This window comes from Pan paniscus, chromosome 1 (assembly GCF_029289425.2).
Source record: "Pan paniscus chromosome 1, NHGRI_mPanPan1-v2.0_pri, whole genome shotgun sequence".
NCBI classification, from domain to species: Eukaryota; Metazoa; Chordata; class Mammalia; order Primates; family Hominidae; genus Pan; species Pan paniscus.
The window spans coordinates 155,824,809-155,842,410 of NC_073249.2; the positions used below are offsets into that span (position 1 = coordinate 155,824,809).

The 17,602-nt window shown below is 41.7% G+C and overlaps 1 protein-coding gene across 3 annotated transcripts in view; it reads left to right on the forward strand.

Moving 5' to 3' along the window:
- Positions 1-12,956: 12,956 nt before the first annotated feature.
- PTGER3 (prostaglandin E receptor 3) overlaps positions 12,957-17,602 on the forward strand; it is a 194,872-nt gene continuing 190,226 nt past the window's right edge. For all 3 annotated transcript variants that reach the window (XM_063607265.1, XM_003830598.6, XM_014345714.5), the window contains exon 1: positions 12,957-14,092. In XM_063607265.1, the coding sequence (XP_063463335.1) occupies positions 13,196-14,092 (897 nt within the window). In that variant the 5' untranslated portion in view covers positions 12,957-13,195. The remainder of the gene's footprint in view (positions 14,093-17,602) is intronic.

Below are 17,602 nucleotides of genomic sequence, written 5' to 3' on the forward strand. Positions count from 1 at the left end.
AACAAAATTTCAAGGGTGCTCGCGTTCCTTATGTAAAACAGCATGGTATTTGCATGTAACCTATGAATATCCTCTCATATACTTTAAATCATCTCTAGAGTAACCCTAATACAGTGCCATACATTACTTCATGTAGATTCAGCATAACACCATGTGGCAAATTCAAGTATTGTCTTTGGGACTTTGTAGGGTTTTCTTTTCCCCTGAATATTTTTAATTTGCAGTTGTTGAATCCATGGATGCTGGATACAGAACTCATGAATATAGAGGGCCTGTTGTTCTTCAGGTTAGAGATAAAGCCTCCAATAAAATAGGAACAGTTTTGCCCGAATAAAGAGGCAAACTCTTAATGAGTTGACTTGCAGTCTTGAAGGACAAATTTATAGATGAATAAGGCAAGCTAAGGTTATTCTCTTTGCAGCACTGAAGATTTGATGTTTTTAGGGAACTAAAAATACCATGGCTGTGGGAAACCTCGGAGAAGGACAGGGAACTTCGTAATATGCTGTTGGAATTAAACTGGACCACAGTGAATACTGACTACAGAATATTGATAATTTGAATAGCTTAAGTGTTGAACACAGAACAGTGGGATTTTGCACCTACCCTAAAATGAAACATCTGTGACCTGTTATTGGTGAGGTTATCACAAAGGCTAAGTACCTCCCACCTAAAAGTAATAGGAACTAAAGTTTACTTTAATGGGTGTGATGCAGTGGTAGAGTTGTGACTGATATTTGGTTACTATCTGGTTCTTCCACTGACTTCAATTTAGTTAATGGTAACTGAGTGACTCGAGACATTCTTTATGCCTAAGTTGTTAATACCTATAAAATGAAAATGACCGTTTCTACCTTGTGGGAATTATTATAAATAATGTAGCATATATGTATGCAGCAAATATTGGCAGTTTTTATCCCTTCTCCATGTTTACAGATATTTCTCATATATACACACACATGCACATATATATGTGTATATATGTTTATATATACATATATTTGTTTATACATATATGTTTATATATACATTATATATATAATACATATATATATATGCATGTGTGTGTATATATTCTCAGATGCCTATTTCCCACTTACTCTTTCTAGAGCACCAGATCCATGTATCTAGCTGCCTCCTGTGTATCTCCCTTTATTTTTTTTCTTTTTGTCACGATGGGTCTTGGCGGTGTTGCACAGGCTGGTCTCGAATTCCTGGACTCAAGCAGTCTTCCTGTCTTGGCCTCCCGAAGTGCTAGGATTATAGGTGTGAGCCACTACGCCTGGCCTGTATCTCCCTTCACATGTCAGACAGCCAATTTTACTGTATTTAAATTCTTCCTAAATCCTCTATTCACCAAACCTGTATCTCATGTTGTATTTCATACTGATAAACATCATTATCAGTACTTGATAATCCTCTTAGATTTCCTTTTTGTGAACACTACCACTGCTTTGATTTGTGGGCTAGGATATTGTAGTTTCTTCCTAAATGGTCATTTGGCATTTAGTAGGATTTCAGTAATATTTGCTAAATGAATTTTTTTCACCAAGCATTGATCACTTCATCACTGATGCTAGAATGCTCTTAACTAACGAGCATTTCATTTCATGTTATTTCTTTGTTTAAACCCTTTCAGTGCCTTTTCATGGCTTTCAGAATTAAACTACAATCCTTATGCATATAGTAAAAAGTTCAGGGTTTTTTTCCAGGACTCACACTACCCCCACCTCCCAATTCTAACCTACTTAGGTGCACAGAACCTATACACTAGCTACATTAACTATGCTGAACTACTAATAGGCTTTCATCTTAGTACAAGTTTCTTATACCTGGGATACCCTACACATACCCCACTACCATTTCTTTTTTCATTTAGCTTTCATGACTCAATTCAGAACATTAGGATGCCATCCCTGATGCCTCTTCCCTTTCAATGGGAATTGGGTGAAACTCCTAAAAGTTTCTTCTTCCCCAGTATCCCTCTCCCTTAGCATAGTGTTTGTCGTCATAGCAAGCACTCAAATGTTTGATGAGGGTCAATTAATATCTGTTACCTTTCTCAAAGAGGTTTTGATCAGTTGTATTTTTTCCTCATTACTGATAGAATAAATGTTCTTCGCTGGAAAGCATTCTTTGATTGTGAAAGGAGTTTTTATTCTGAAATTAAAGCTTTGTAAGACCATTGTAGGAGAAACTTTTCTTTTTTCTTTTTAAATATTTATTTTAGAGACAGGGTCTCACTATGTTGGCCAGGCTGGTCTTAAACTCCTAACCTTAAGTGATCCTCCTCCAGCCTCCCAAAGTGCGGGGATTATAGGCGTGAACCACCATGCCCAGCTTTTTTCTGTTTCTTAAGTCCAAGAAGGCCATTTCTTCATAAGCTGAAAAAACTTTGAAGTTATCTGTCCAGCCATCCTTCAATAGAGGGTAGAACATGAAAATAAACCTTATTGTCCTCAATTTTCTACTTAAAGTATGCCAACTTATATTTTATTACACACAACTAAGATAGGTTGAGAAAGAGCAGCCTCACTGGCATACATTTTGAAATTAGATTATTTGTATATCACCAAGGACAGAAGCACAAAAAATTACTATGCTGGAAGTAAGACTTGGGGTCAACTATTGGCTTTCTTCCTAACATGCTGTGTGATCCTCTGCAAAAATATTAACCTAAGGAACTTCACTATGGATTGGTAAATTGAGTTCCCTATAAATGTATGATCCTGAAGTAAGTGCATTGGGGTGCATCATTGGCAAAATAAGCACCAAATCAAAAAGTAATTTACCTAACTTGGAGGAGCAGATGATAGAGTTCAAAATGCTTTGTTAGGTTAAAATACTACCAACAGGCATATCATGTACTAGGTAGAACCGAATTTTATAAGTATAGTTAAAAAGCTTTCAAACAAGAAAATATAAAATACATTATTGCTTGATAACTAGACCAGTAGATTTTTACTGATAAATTGTTTGGACATTTATTTTGGCTTATATACATAACACTAACTGTAAATGAGCTATTTCTGTGAAAACACCTAAAAGTCAAAACTAAAATGGAAGTGTTCAGTTTGGATGAAGCAAATCCAGTTAATTATGGTCTATCCTCGTATTAACTCTTAGTGACACTGTTACCTCTAATCTAGCTGTTGACTGTGAACCTGTCAAAAATGTTGCTTTTTCAGCAATTATTTCCATGTATCAGAATTCTGATCAGGGAAAACAAATTATCTGTATTCTTATAATTTGAATAATGTATTAGGGCCTAAGAATTTTAATGTGGTATCAGCAACTGTGACACAAGATTGTGTTGCCCTATATCACACTCACAATTATGTCTCCTGTTCCTTATTATTGATTCCTTAGAATCACAAAAAGGGAAAGGTTAAGGAGAATGTAGTTAATTCTACCAGAAGAAACTACCTCAGTATTCTCAGGCTGCACCCATAGTACCTGTGGCACTAAAATCTTAGGATAGAAGAGCGCTAAGAAGGAAGAAAGAATAATAAAAATAATGTTTTGTGTTTTTTCCTCATATTAGTGATAATGAAAATGTGTTTAAATTCAGGCCTCCCATAAAGTATTGCGTATCATAAAGTCTAAGGCAGGTACCTGACCGTGAAAAACTACATTTTGAAGCACTGATGACTGATAAGAGAGACACAAAATGTTTAACCTGTAATTTTGGTGAAGCCATTGGAAATTAGCAAACCTACACTATGTTTTCTCTACATTTGGAGACTATTCATCTGTTAATGTAGATGCAAAAGAAAGTCTTATTCAAGGACTCCAAAGACATATTTAACACAATATTAAACATTGAACATGCATTTTAAGCACCACTGCATTCTGGTATCATTGCTTAGTGCCCTTTTGATTATATTTGCTGGGGCTATTTGAATCAGTATGATCTATTTTTATAAAATCCTTAATTTTTTTAATTAGAGGATAAGTTAGCACGGGCCTTTTAGAGGGTAATTTGAGAGTATCTGAAAAATTAGAATATTCACAGTATGAACATTTAAACATACTAATGAATTACGTTACTGCATGCTAGGTAGTGAACTAATGTGAGATACCTTGATTGAAGCAAGGAGAACAATTCCGATTGCTACTGTGAAGGATATAAAAGGGGTTGGTGTATAAAACTACTCTTAGGACAGTAAGTATAAGACCTTGGGGTCAGGCAAATTGTACTTGGTAACTGAATTTTTAAGAGTTAAGTGCCGCGGGGCTAAGTCTGCTCCTGGATATGATGAGAAGCCACTAAATGGCTTGGGAAAAAAATGGTCTAAGACAGAGTTGTAGAGTTAGAGGACCTGTCATACAAACCTTGTAAGCCATAGAAGGGAATTTACATGGTATGCGAAGAACAGTTGGAAAATAGTAAACAGTTTGAAGTGACCTAGTTTTAATACAAATTGGCCACTGCTTGGAGAGTAGATCAGAAAGAACCCTACTGGATGGGAAGGGAATAGTAAGAAGTCTTACTTAAGCAAATTAAAGTTATTACAAATTTATATGATCAAAACACTAAATTTTAGGGTAACTACATGACAGACCAATAGTGTTTTAAGAAGTTTAAAATGTGGAAATTCAAAAGTGGAAGTAGGTAATTTGAGCTGTTGTGAGATTCATTCCTCAGTAAATGGTAAAAGTACTATTTAAGTAGACTCTAATAAATCATGGAACCATATTTTAATCTCCATAACCACTAAGAATAATAAAGGTATAACAAGTAGTGGGGAAAAAGGGAGTAATGAAAATGATTAATACAAATTAGTTTTTTAAGAGGTAAAGAATGACAAAACAGCAAGCCAGTTAAACTCTCATACCTAGAGGTGGATTATACACCAATTAATCCAGAGTATCAGACAGGGTTAAGATAAATTGACAAAGCCAATTGTGTATTTGTAATATGTATTTTCAGTTTGGAAATAAGAGAATGGGGAAAGTAAAAGTTTGGAATTAAACATCCCCATGGGTCAGCAAATAGTGGGATTTTTTTTGAATGAAAATACAATTTATCAGGCCGGGTGCTGTGGCTCACGCCTGTAATCCCTGCACTTTGAGAGGCGAGGCGGATGGATCATGAGGTCAGGAGATGAAGACCATCGTGGCTAACATGGTGAAACCCCGTCTCTACTAAAAATACAAAAAAGCCAGGCGTGGTGGCACCCGCTGTAGTCCCAGCTACTCGGGAGGCTGAGGCAAGAGAATCCCTTGAACCTGGGAGGCGGAGATTTCAGTGAGCCGAGGTCGCACCATTGCACTCCAGCCTCTGTGACAGAGCGAGACTCTGCCTCAAAAAATAAGAAAGAAAAAAGAAAATACAATTTGTCAACACCTGTGAGATTGAGCTAAAGCAGTGCTTGGAGATGTGTGACTTTGAAAGCCTACATTAGAGAAAATTAAGTCAATTAAACTTTCAAGAATACAGGAAAATACTGGCAGATCAAACGTAATTCAGAGAAAAAAAGAGCAGAGGACTTCTGCTTCAGGCCAAGATTTACCCTTCAACCTGTAACAAACTAGACAAAATGTATCAAGCAGCATTTTTCAGTACATTGAATGTAAGGCTGTGGAGAAGTACCTGAGAAAGGAAAACAAGGTGAGTCCTATTAATGCTTCCCAGACTGGCCAGATTTTCTCACAGCAGCCAGCCCTATCTCACATGTATTAATGTTATAATTTCACATACTGTATAATGCTATCCTTTGATTAGCGTTTAGTTTGATGGGAACTCCAAACCATTAAAGAAAATTCAGGCCAGCCGTGGTGGCGCCGTGCCTGTGGACCCAGCTAGTCAGGAGGCTGAAATGGGAGGATGGCTCAAACCCGAGCGGTCAAGTGAGCCGTTATTGTGCCACTGCACTCCAGCCTGGCTGTAACAGAGCAAGACCCCCATCTCTAAAACAGAAAAAAAAAAATCATAGCAGGTGCTACATTGGCGCTGAGAAGAATCCACAAGCAGAGATGCTTGTGAGAACAGTGGTGTCTTCAGCAGCATCAGTTCCCGCAGACTCGAGTGAATTGGGATCCGGCATGTGCACCACGTGGGGTCCAGAGTGCCTGGCCCCAGAACAGCCGCTGAGTGCAGGGACCCTAAGGACAGGGGTGGGGGTCTGGATGACAAGGCCAGAGGAGTCCCTGGCACCCCGCGGGACACCCCAGTTGACACCGTGTGCCAGCAAAGTTGGGACCTGATGGTTTTGGGAATGTAGGTCATTGAAAGTGGCCTGCAGCACACAGCCTGTAGGGAGCAGGCAAGGAGGGTCTTTGTCCATCCACCTCCTGAGGCTGTCCTTCCCGTGGCCATGCCACCTAGGCAGGAGTGCGTAGGACTTGCCTGGCTGGAACCCACCCTTGAAAACTGCCTGAGGAGGTGCCAGAGTGTGGCTGCGGGCTCCAGACCACGTCGGCTCCACCTGCCCGGAACCCAGCTGCCACTAGCGCTGGCTGGGAACACAGGCTTGCTGTCTTCTCCGGGTCTTGGGAAACCTGTACTTCTTAAGACTCATTCAGCATCAGCATGTCCATCCCAAGGACTTCTTCAGGAAAGGCACTCCCTCCCCACTAAAAGAACGTTCCTCAAAGCAATTTGAGAAGCGCAGCCCATCCGCCTCCAGCTGGGTGGCCGCAGACACATCAGGCTCCCGCCTCCCTGTATTTTCATGCCCCACAGTGAAAAACGTGGGCATTTCTTTCCAGTTATGTCCTTAGACAAATGCGGAGCTTCTCTGCCCAGGATGGGCAAAATTCTAGCACTGGCAGGGGTGCAACCCAAGGGGTGGCCGGGGTTCTCACTGCCCTTGGCCATGGGGCAGGCTGGTCTAGACAGCAGGGGGATGCTTTCAGGGTTGGAGTTTCCCCCCACCTAGTCCTGAACCTATTGGATCATGGAGCACCTGTGTTCCCATGAGGCCAGTGTGGGCCACACATGACTTCAAACGGCCCTTGAGGCTTGATTAAGTGTGCCAGTTTCATTCCAAACATGCTGCTCTAAAGCATCCCTGCTGAGCCACAGGAGGATCAGATACTGTGAGTTTCTGGCCTGTTGATACTCAAGAGCCAGGGCATGCGGGGAAGACTCCAGAAGTCCTAACACTTGCTAACCTTACATCTGGGATTCTTCCACCCTCAGCTGAAGAACTTGATGAATTTCAACTTTGAAGAGATTCTTCTAACACTTGGCCATTTCAACCAGGCTTTGCTAAAGTCCTCTGAAATTGGGGGACTGAAAGCCAATTACTTAGATCACAGGTTGCCTGTGAAATCTGCAAGGACCTGCTGTCAGGGCTCATTAAACCCCAAAGTATGGCCCCTTTGGCATGTGGACTACTCTGACCCAGAGGAGACTGGAAGATCTCAGAAGCCTAGTCTTTGTCCTTCCCTCCTGGTTCCTGTGCCCTTTTCTCCCACAAAGTGAGTCACAGAAACCAGAATTTGTTTTCCCCAAGGCAGGTCATAGAAACTAGAACTCCTCTCTCCCAAACATAGCCATAAAACCTAGCAAGGTCACTCTGTCCCTTCTCCCTGGAAAACCCCCCATTCCCGAGGGGTCCTGCCCCATACCCAGGGGAAGGGGAATTGTACAAAGCAACCTTGTTGGGTTTCCCCACTCCGTCCATCACTGTTAGGCCACGTTAGCGTGGGTGACAGAGTGAGACTGTCTCTTTAAAACAAACAAACAAAACAATAGAATTTCTGTGCCTGCTAACTAAAAGAGATAATCACACGTTGTTCAATACAACAACAGCAACAACAAAGCTGTAGGAGTACTTGCAGTAATGATAGAGGAAAAAAGATGTCACAAGGAAAAATCCTCTTTTAATCTCAGAGGTTTATAGTTTTAACAGGTACATTTAAGTCTATTATCTATTTTGTTTTGTGGTGTAAGGTCTATGTTCATTTTTATATCCATACAGCTATCTAGTTTTTCCAGCACCACTTGTTAAAAAGACTGTTCTCTTGAATCACCTTAACACTTTTGACAAAAATCTGTTGAATGTCTGCATATGTGTACACATATCTATATCTCTATATGTGTATATATGATGCTCTCTATAATACTCTCTTTCATTGATCTATAGATCAGTGTCTTAGTTTGTTTTGTGCTACTATAACAGTACTACAACTGGGTAATTTATAAAGAATATAAATTTATTTCTCAATGTTTTGGATGTTGGGGATGTTCAAAAGCAAGGCGCCATCATCTGGTCTCTGGTGAAGGCCTTCTTGCCCTGTCCTCACATGTCAGGATGACAAGAAAGGGACCAAACTCCCTCTGTCAAGCCCTTTTGTAAGAGCAGCTAATCCCATTCCCTCAAGAGATGTCCTCATAGCCCAACCACCTCTTAAAGGTGTCACCTCTTAATACCATCATAGTAGCCATTAAGTTTCAACACGAATTTTGGAGAAGACACATTCAAACCATAGCATGCCTATCTTTATGCCAGTATCGCGCTGCCCTGCATATAACAATAGTAAAATATAGTTAAATTTGTAAAAACAGGTATTTGAATTTTATTAAACTATTGCATTGGAAGGCATTCAGAAGCATACAGAAATCATAGAAGAGAAAAAAAGACCTGCAAATGAAAGGAGTAAAAATTATGACTTACTGGTTTTTGGGATCGAGGATCCTGCCCATTCTTCATGACTATGGCTATGGGAAATACTGGTAGAAAAAAAAAATCATAGCCTTACTGGCAAAAAGTTCCAGAGACTGGAGTTAAGGCTTGAAAAGCCACTGCAAATTTAAGTAGGAAATATTGGTAATGAGAACCAGAGAAGAAATGAGATAGAACTACCCAAATTCATGTCTCACAGCAAACTCTGCATGAGTGAAGGAGACCACATGAAGCCTGAGGAAAAAGCAAGCAAAGACCAGATAGAAATCTAGTCCCAGCACTTTGGGAGGTCAAAGTGGGAGGATCATGAGGTTAGGAAATCGAGACCATCCTGGCTAACATGGTGAAACCCTGTCTCTACTAAAAATACAAAAAATTAGCCAGGCGTGGTGGTGGGCGCCTGTAGTCCCAGCTACTTGGGAGGCTGAGGCAGGAGAATGGCGAGAATCTGGGAAGCGGCGCTTGCAGTGAGCCAAGATTGCACCACTGCATCCAACCTGGATGACAGAGTGAGACTCCGTCTAAAAAAAAAAAAACAAAAAACAAAAAACAAAAACCATTATTCAAGAATACATCTACTTTGATTACTTTGATGCTTTACTTAAGGGGATGTATTCCTCCCTGTGCTGTGTGTACTTTGGGTGGGAGAAAGCTGAAGCTTCAGAAACTTTAAATGTCAGGGAATAGCCCTAAGCTGGCAGAGTAGCTGCAAATAAGAGGAGAATTCCTAGAATCAAGGAACCCACACAGAAGGTGATCTCCATTGCTAACTGACCAGCAAATTACACAGGCATAGGGAAATCAATCTCTAGGAAGCCAAGCTAAAAGAGCATGGAAAACCATGAGAATGAAGCAGAGATACCAAGAGCAGCATGCCCCATGGGAGGCAATATTGGCAGTTTGAATCCGGACAAGTTAACTGTCAAACAGAACAAACAAACATAAAATAGATAATACTCAGGGAAAAAAACCCGGTAGACTCCAGAGTCATTACAATATATTACAATGTCCAGTTTTCAATTAAAAAAAAAACAGGCATGTAAAGAATAGGAAGAAAAGACAGGAGAAAAGGCATTCATAGCAAGGGACTCTTTGATCTAGCAAAGACTTCTAGGCATTGCTTTTATTTCGATACAGTAATTACATTGATTGATGTTTAAATGTTAAGTCTACATTGCACTGTACTTCCATGACAATCATTCTGAGAAGACAAAAGCCATGGGATCAGTGTTTCTTCTGTTATTTGGCACTTAGAATCAGTAATTTTGCACTAAAATATAAACCCCATGAATATAGGCACTGTTATGTATTGCTTTTGTATCCCTAATGACTGAAACAGTGTCTGACATAGATTGGGTGCTCAATGAATGGTTATTGAATGAATGAATGACTAAAATATAAACTAAAATTACTGGTTGGCTCCATGAACAAAGACTTTCAGATATTTTCCATCCATAGTGAGGCAATCAAGGGCTGATCATGTGACTCATTATTAATCTTATTTTGTATCCATATTTAAGATTTTTAAATAGATGTTTAATAGAAGTAAATAGCAAAATAAATTCATCATCACTAGCTAAATATTGACATACATTATACATTTTAAGCTGTAGGGTACAATTAAGTAATCTGTGAATTTAAAACATGTCCAGGTTAGAATTTCATTGAAAACATAATAGGTGAATATATACTTTAAATTTAAAAAAAATGAATATCTGGTCTTTCAGTTTAATCCTCTACTGGTTTATTGACTGTTAAACAAAGTTGCCAATTTGTAACCTCAAAGGAAAACAAAGTGACCACAATTATGTACTGATAAGTAGATCTCTAGGAAAGAAATCAGAGATTCCCTAAGCAAAGCATCCATTGGCCCTATGGAAATTCTCTTTAAAACAGCATAAAGCATGTTATTAGCCTTTTGGTCACTAGAGGGTGATGGTGTTTCAGACCAACACAATTCACACTATATCCGTAGTAACTGACCAGAAAGTACCAACCAGAATCCAACTGCCAGCTTCACACTGTTACTCCACAAAACCTCACAGTCACTTGTTTACAAGGTGAATAGCTAAAGGCAGACAATATAGGATGAAGCAAAATGCTGAAAGAAGAGAAATGTTACCCAAATTATCTGAAATGCAACACATTTTGTTCATTGGCGTAGAGGTTAGTGAGAGGCTAACAATTCTTTACTAATACATGCCCCGACGCTTACCATGCTTATCAAGTCCAATTGGCTACAGCAAGCACTTCAGTGGGAGAAGTAAAAGTTTCAAAGAAGTCAAATATTTGTGAATAAAAATGAGAATAGTTTTTGATGTAACTGGAAAAAGATAAGCCTTGCTTCCTTTGCTGTGTGAATGGTGATATGGTCTTAAATTTTAAATATTGAATTACACTAGAATTTTACTAACTGTAGATGGTATAAACTTGATAGCCACTTTCATCCAAATGCTTTGGATAAAGCTTTGTCTAAGAATAACCTCAAATATTATTTTATTTTCAAATGATATTAGGCTAGAAAAATACTATCCCAAATACAGGTTTGAGATTAATTCAAAATAATAAGACAAAAGTTTACGGAAGATTTTAGAATCAAACCATTTCACCCTTCCTAGCTGTTGTTCCCATTGTAAACGTGACATTTTAGTCAGTAAAACGCAAAAGTGCAAAACATTTTTAAATGACAGCAAAACACAAAATGAAATTCATGTTGTGATTAATGCATCTTATTAAAATGGAGTTTAAGTTGCATTCTTGCTTTTCCTTCTTTAAAAAACATATAATGTTATAGTGATATTTTTTCAAACTCTCATACAGAATCAAGACAACAGCACATAAAGAAAGCATGCAGAGGGACATATCCCATTCTTACCTCTTAACAGTAATTTAAAAGTTAAGAACACCCATACAGAACATCAGCTAAGCTAGGAAAGGCAAAACTGATTGGGCTTGTTCTGAAAGTCGATCTGTGTCAATCAAAATAATGGTCTTTAGAGTGCTATATGATTAAGTCTAATTTCTTAAATATGAGGAAAAATGAACTTTGCAATTATTTTTAAAAATCTTTTCATCTCTTAGACAGTGTAAAAAGGCAAAAAGCAAAAAACACAAGACTTTCCCAAGATTAGGGGAAGATGATCTCACCGTTAATATTCATCTGCTGAGAGCAGTTATGGGACCCATGTCAGGAATACATGCTTCAAATAAGATGGGACTTGAGAATTGCTGAGAGACTTCAGGAACATTCTTTAACTTCATGGGGCCTCAGTTACCCCACCTTTAAGGGAAATAATAATAGCAATAGTACCTTGGAGGATTTCTGTGATAAAATGAGAAAATGCTTGTGAGAAGTACATAAAATATTGGCTTACTGAAAGATGTTACGAGGCAAGCAAGTATGCCTATTTTCATTCAATGTTTATTATTTCAAAGGCAAAGTTTCCATATAGATTAAGGCCTTCATAACATCTAAATACCTTTTCTAGTTCTTATTGTATGAAGATAAGAAGGATGGTTGGAGGCTTTGTAAGGAATACCTTTCTCTTCTGCTCCCCTCTCACTCCCATAGGCTGGGAGCAGTTGATTTCACTACCTCAGATATGCAAATTGATGCCACCTTCCTGTAGCCACTTTTGCCATAGCTGACCTTTTTGTTGGGTGGTGGGGAGGGGAACGGGCAGGATTAGGCGAGGGGTAGTAGTTGGGATTTCTTGGTCTTGGAATTCAACCATCCGATGTATTTGTTTCCCTGTGTCTATTCCCTTAAGTCTACAGGCACTGTCTAGTAATTTTATAGTTTTCAGCGGCACCCCAGGGGACAGGACACCTTGGCCTTTTTATAATCACTCTAGAGTCACAAAGCAGAAAGGAAAAAAGTTAACGATCAGCTATGCAAAGGCTTGTGTGGATTGCTTAAGGACAGGCGATTTTCACTTTACCAGAGTTACTAAAGGACTTCAGGAGAAGGATCCCGTCCCTGTAGGAGCGTTTGTGGTTGAAGAAGCAGGAGGACGAGCGCTCAGGTGCGCCTCGGCAGTTTGCCTGGGGTCCGCAAGTCCAGTGCTACTTATTAGCTGCTTGCGGTCCACCGACACTTTAGCGGAGAACTGGAGGAGGCCCCCAGTGGGCTCCCGGTCCGGCCAGGAGCAGGGCGTTTCAGAGGAGCCCGTCTGGGACTTCCCAACCCAGGCGATCAGGATAGGCAACAGCCAAGAGAGGCGCTCAGTTGCTTTGCACCCTCCTCCCACCTCGGTTCTGTCCACACCCACGGGCGCCCCGCCCCCTCGGCCTTATAAAGGGGACTCGGCACCTCCGCGCGCCTCGCCACCAGAGGTTTCCCAGAGAGGAAGGCGTGGCTCCCTCCCGGGCCAGTGAGCCCTGGCGCCGCCGCGGCCGCGGTCCCAGCAGCGGAGTAGGGCGGCGGCTGCGCCCCGCACCATGGGGGGCAGCCCAGCCCCAGCCGCGGTAGACGCCGACCTCCGCCGCCGCCCGCGCCGCGTCTGCCCCCTCCCGCTGCGGCTCTCTGGACGCCATCCCCTCCTCACCTCGAAGCCAACATGAAGGAGACCCGGGGCTACGGAGGGGATGCCCCCTTCTGCACCCGCCTCAACCACTCCTACACAGGCATGTGGGCGTCCGAGCGTTCCGCCGAGGCGCGGGGCAACCTCACGCGCCCTCCAGGGTCTGGCGAGGATTGCGGATCGGTGTCCGTGGCCTTCCCGATCACCATGCTGCTCACTGGTTTCGTGGGCAACGCACTGGCCATGCTGCTCGTGTCGCGCAGCTACCGGCGCCGGGAGAGCAAGCGCAAGAAGTCCTTCCTGCTGTGCATCGGCTGGCTGGCGCTCACCGACCTGGTCGGGCAGCTTCTCACCACCCCGGTCGTCATCGTCGTGTACCTGTCCAAGCAGCGTTGGGAGCACATCGACCCGTCGGGGCGGCTCTGCACCTTTTTCGGGCTGACCATGACTGTTTTCGGGCTCTCCTCGTTGTTCATCGCCAGCGCCATGGCCGTCGAGCGGGCGCTGGCCATCAGGGCGCCGCACTGGTATGCGAGCCACATGAAGACGCGTGCCACCCGCGCTGTGCTGCTCGGCGTGTGGCTGGCCGTGCTCGCCTTCGCCCTGCTGCCGGTGCTGGGCGTGGGCCAGTACACCGTCCAGTGGCCCGGGACGTGGTGCTTCATCAGCACCGGGCGAGGGGGCAACGGGACTAGCTCTTCGCATAACTGGGGCAACCTTTTCTTCGCCTCTGCCTTTGCCTTCCTGGGGCTCTTGGCGCTGACAGTCACCTTTTCCTGCAACCTGGCCACCATTAAGGCCCTGGTGTCCCGCTGCCGGGCCAAGGCCACGGCATCTCAGTCCAGTGCCCAGTGGGGCCGCATCACGACCGAGACGGCCATTCAGCTCATGGGGATCATGTGCGTGCTGTCGGTCTGCTGGTCTCCGCTACTGGTAGGTAGTTCCAGGGTTGGGGGAAGTCAGGATGCGTGTGCGAGTAAGCGGGAACCTAAGACTTTGCTAAGTGGCAGCACCTGCAGGGGTGTGTTTGCAACCGCAGAGCGCTGAAGTGTCCTTTCCTCCTGCCCGCGCGGTCTTGGTTACAGCTTCAGAGCTGAGCTCCTCACTTACTAGCTGAGCGCCTTCCAAGAGCCAGGATTCGCATTAGGCACTGTTTATGAGCACATAGAGATCACAGGGCTGCTCACATTCTAGTCGGGGAGGAGACAGGATGTGTCATTGAAATGACATATATGCAGAGCTAGAAGTTTGTCCTGAGTGCATTAAAAGCAGAATTGCTATGATAACTGTAGCCTGATATTGTGGGGTTTTTTTTTTTTAATTTCAAATTCCTCTTTCACGTTAATAAGATTTTTAGTCTGCAACCCCATACAGTCACAGCCCTCCTGCAGCTTCTGAAACACTGCGCGACCTATGGGTGCCTTCAAGGTTCATTCTTGATGAGGCAGGAGAATGAAAGATACGAGTTGCCTCCTCAGCCCTTCGCCATGGTGCTTGACCCGCTAGGAAGTGCCCGAACGACAGTCAGTGGGATCCGGAAGCTCAGCAGCTTCTTCAGGCCAGCATTTACTTACCCTTGTAGCACTCAAGCAGGGTTCGCTAATCCTGAGATAGGAGGTAGAGGTTTCTCCATGTCCTAGCTCCTCACACCAGAGCAATGCAGAGGAGCAAGGGATGTTTGCAGAGGCTCTTTGCCTAACACCTGCCCTTACATGATATTTTTGAGGTTTTTTTGTCTGTGTTACTTTTAGCTAGAAATATCCGTGTGTAAGTGCTGTTTACTAATTCGTGAAGAATGGATGCTTACTTAGGCCCTGGGGTGTCTGGGTTAATAGATGTTGCAGAAAGAGCGATATGGTCACTGTTACAAAGGTATAACCAACTATATGTATTATACAGTTGTGGAAAACCTTTGAAACACGTGAACGCAGTTTTTTTTCTTTCCTAATTATGGTAAAATATATTACATACAATTCAGTATTTTAACCATTATTATGTGTACAGTTCAGTGGCATTAGGCATTAAGTACGTTGAGTTTTTTGTGCGCCATGTATACTTTTAAATCCCTTGCATTTGAAAATAGAAATGTAATTTCTTTAACCTGGTTTAGTAGATTGGAGCACAAACCTTGGCTCCAATCAGTGACATGAGGGGACAAGGAGTGTTATGCTGAGACCTAACTGCCCACAAGTCGCTGTATGGTCACAGTTCTTTATTCCAGGAGTTGGAACTCAGGCTGATGTCATCACTATGGCTTATCAAAACCAGCACCAGTTTTAGATATACAGTATTTACTTTTATGGCTGAGGAATGGAGTGTACAGGTGGCCAACTAGGAAGGAAGAAAGAGTTCTAAATAGTAAACGCTTTACTAAAGTGTGGTAATTAATATAACTTTAAAGGCAAACAGGGTATCAGTTTTTCACAAGTGTCATTTGAGTCCCACATCTTTGAGTTTGCTGTATCACATGATTTATATCCTAGGGGAAAAAAATGCAGTTAAATCAATTGAACAAAATACCCATACAGTTAATCAGACTTATAATTTATTGTTTGTGCATTTTGTTTTTAAGTCAAAGCGAAGCCATGTAGTGTGTTTTTGATTTAGACACTTTAATTCTGGTACCAAAAGTATGGTGGCCTCAGAAAGAAAGTAGATCAATCTTGAAAACTGTAATTTAGGATGGCCAAACTCACTCTTTCAAGAAAGACTGCATTTGAAACTAGTCTTACTTAATTTCAGTTTATTTTCATTTGGATAATACTTATTGATGTATAGCATTTTACTCGGCACTTTATTAATTCAATTATAAAAACATTAAACAAAATAAATTCAACATGTGATCATATCAAAAAGGAGATTTTTTTTTTTTTTTTGATACTCTGTCTCAAAAAAAAAGACTCCAGGCTGGAGTGCAGTGGTGAGATCTCAGCTCTCTGCAGCCTCCACCTCCCAGGTGCAAATGATTCTACTGCCTCAGCCTTTGGAGTCACTGGGATTACAGGCACCCGCCACCACACCTGGCTAATTTTTGTATTTTTAGTAGAGATGGGGTTTCACCATGTTGGCCAGGCTGGTCTCGAACTCCTGACCTGAGGTGATCCGCCCACCTCGGCCACCCAAAGTGCTGGGATTACAGGCATGAGCCACCGTGCCCAGCCTAGGAGAAATGAGAACTTTTTAAAGAAAATGGTTCCATCGGCTGGGCGCAGTGGCTCACGCCTGTAATCCCAGCACTTTGGGAGGCCGAGGTGAGTGGATCATTTGAGGTCAGCAGTTCGAGACCAGCATTCCAACATGGCCAAACCCTGCCTCTACTAAAAATACAAAAATTAGCGGGGCATGGTGGCATGCGCCTGTAATCTCAGTTACTCGGGAGGCTGATGCAGGAGAATTACTTAGGCTGGGGAGACAGAGGTTGCTGTGAGCCGAGATCACGCCACTGCACTCCAGCACGGGTGACAGAGCAAGACTCCCTCTAAAAAACAAAAAACAAAAAACAAACAAACAAAAAACTCCAAATGTCTTCAAAAAGATTTACTGTAAAAAGTTGGAATTACTACAAAGAAAAGAAACTGGCAAAGCTGCTTTCTTAATAGAGAATTGTAAGAATAAAAACACTAGAATTTAGTGAATTGAATTTTCAGCATATTAGTGTTAAAATGAGAGATTAACGCTGTTTTTTCTAACTATGAGTGTAATATAGGTTTCCTGCTAGCATTTGTTAAGTTGGGTGTAGGATACTATTCTAATTGTCCAAACTTCTTGCTTGAAAGGACCCTGAATATATCCTGGAAGACTATTATGACTATAATAAATATTCAGTTGTTACTGCAGGAAAACTTGGTAGGACAGAAACGCCATAATAAGAAAATGTCCCAACAGCTACAAGTTCACGCTACATAAATACTTAAATAGAGGTTTATGTATCCTTAAACAAAAGCTTTGTTTCCTTTTTCTTTTTCTCAGAAATTTTGCAAAATACAATATAAAATGTGAAATTAAGAGAGTACAGTGGGAAATTATGTCACCATGATAGATGATCTACAGTTTTTAGTTACTGCTTATGTAAGGCATCATATTGTCATTCTGTTGCAATCAGCCAGTTGATCCAGAAATGCAATCTATTTGATTTTTATCATTATTTTATGTTTTATATTTTATGAATGATGCTCACCATAGCTCAGTTGTTTGACCTGATAGCTGAATTTCCAGAAATGGGAATAACCTTAGGATTTTGTTCAAAGGAAGCTATGAGTACATTTTGTACTTTTATAACTTGGCACTCCCAAACAGGTAGAATGTGGCTAATACTGTAAGCTATCTCAAAAACAGTAAATATAAAGCCAGCTATGAACATCGTGAAAAGTGAGGTATGAGCAACAAACAGTTTCTCATCATCAATCTTGGAACTGGATAAAAGCAGCCTTAGAAACTTTTGCC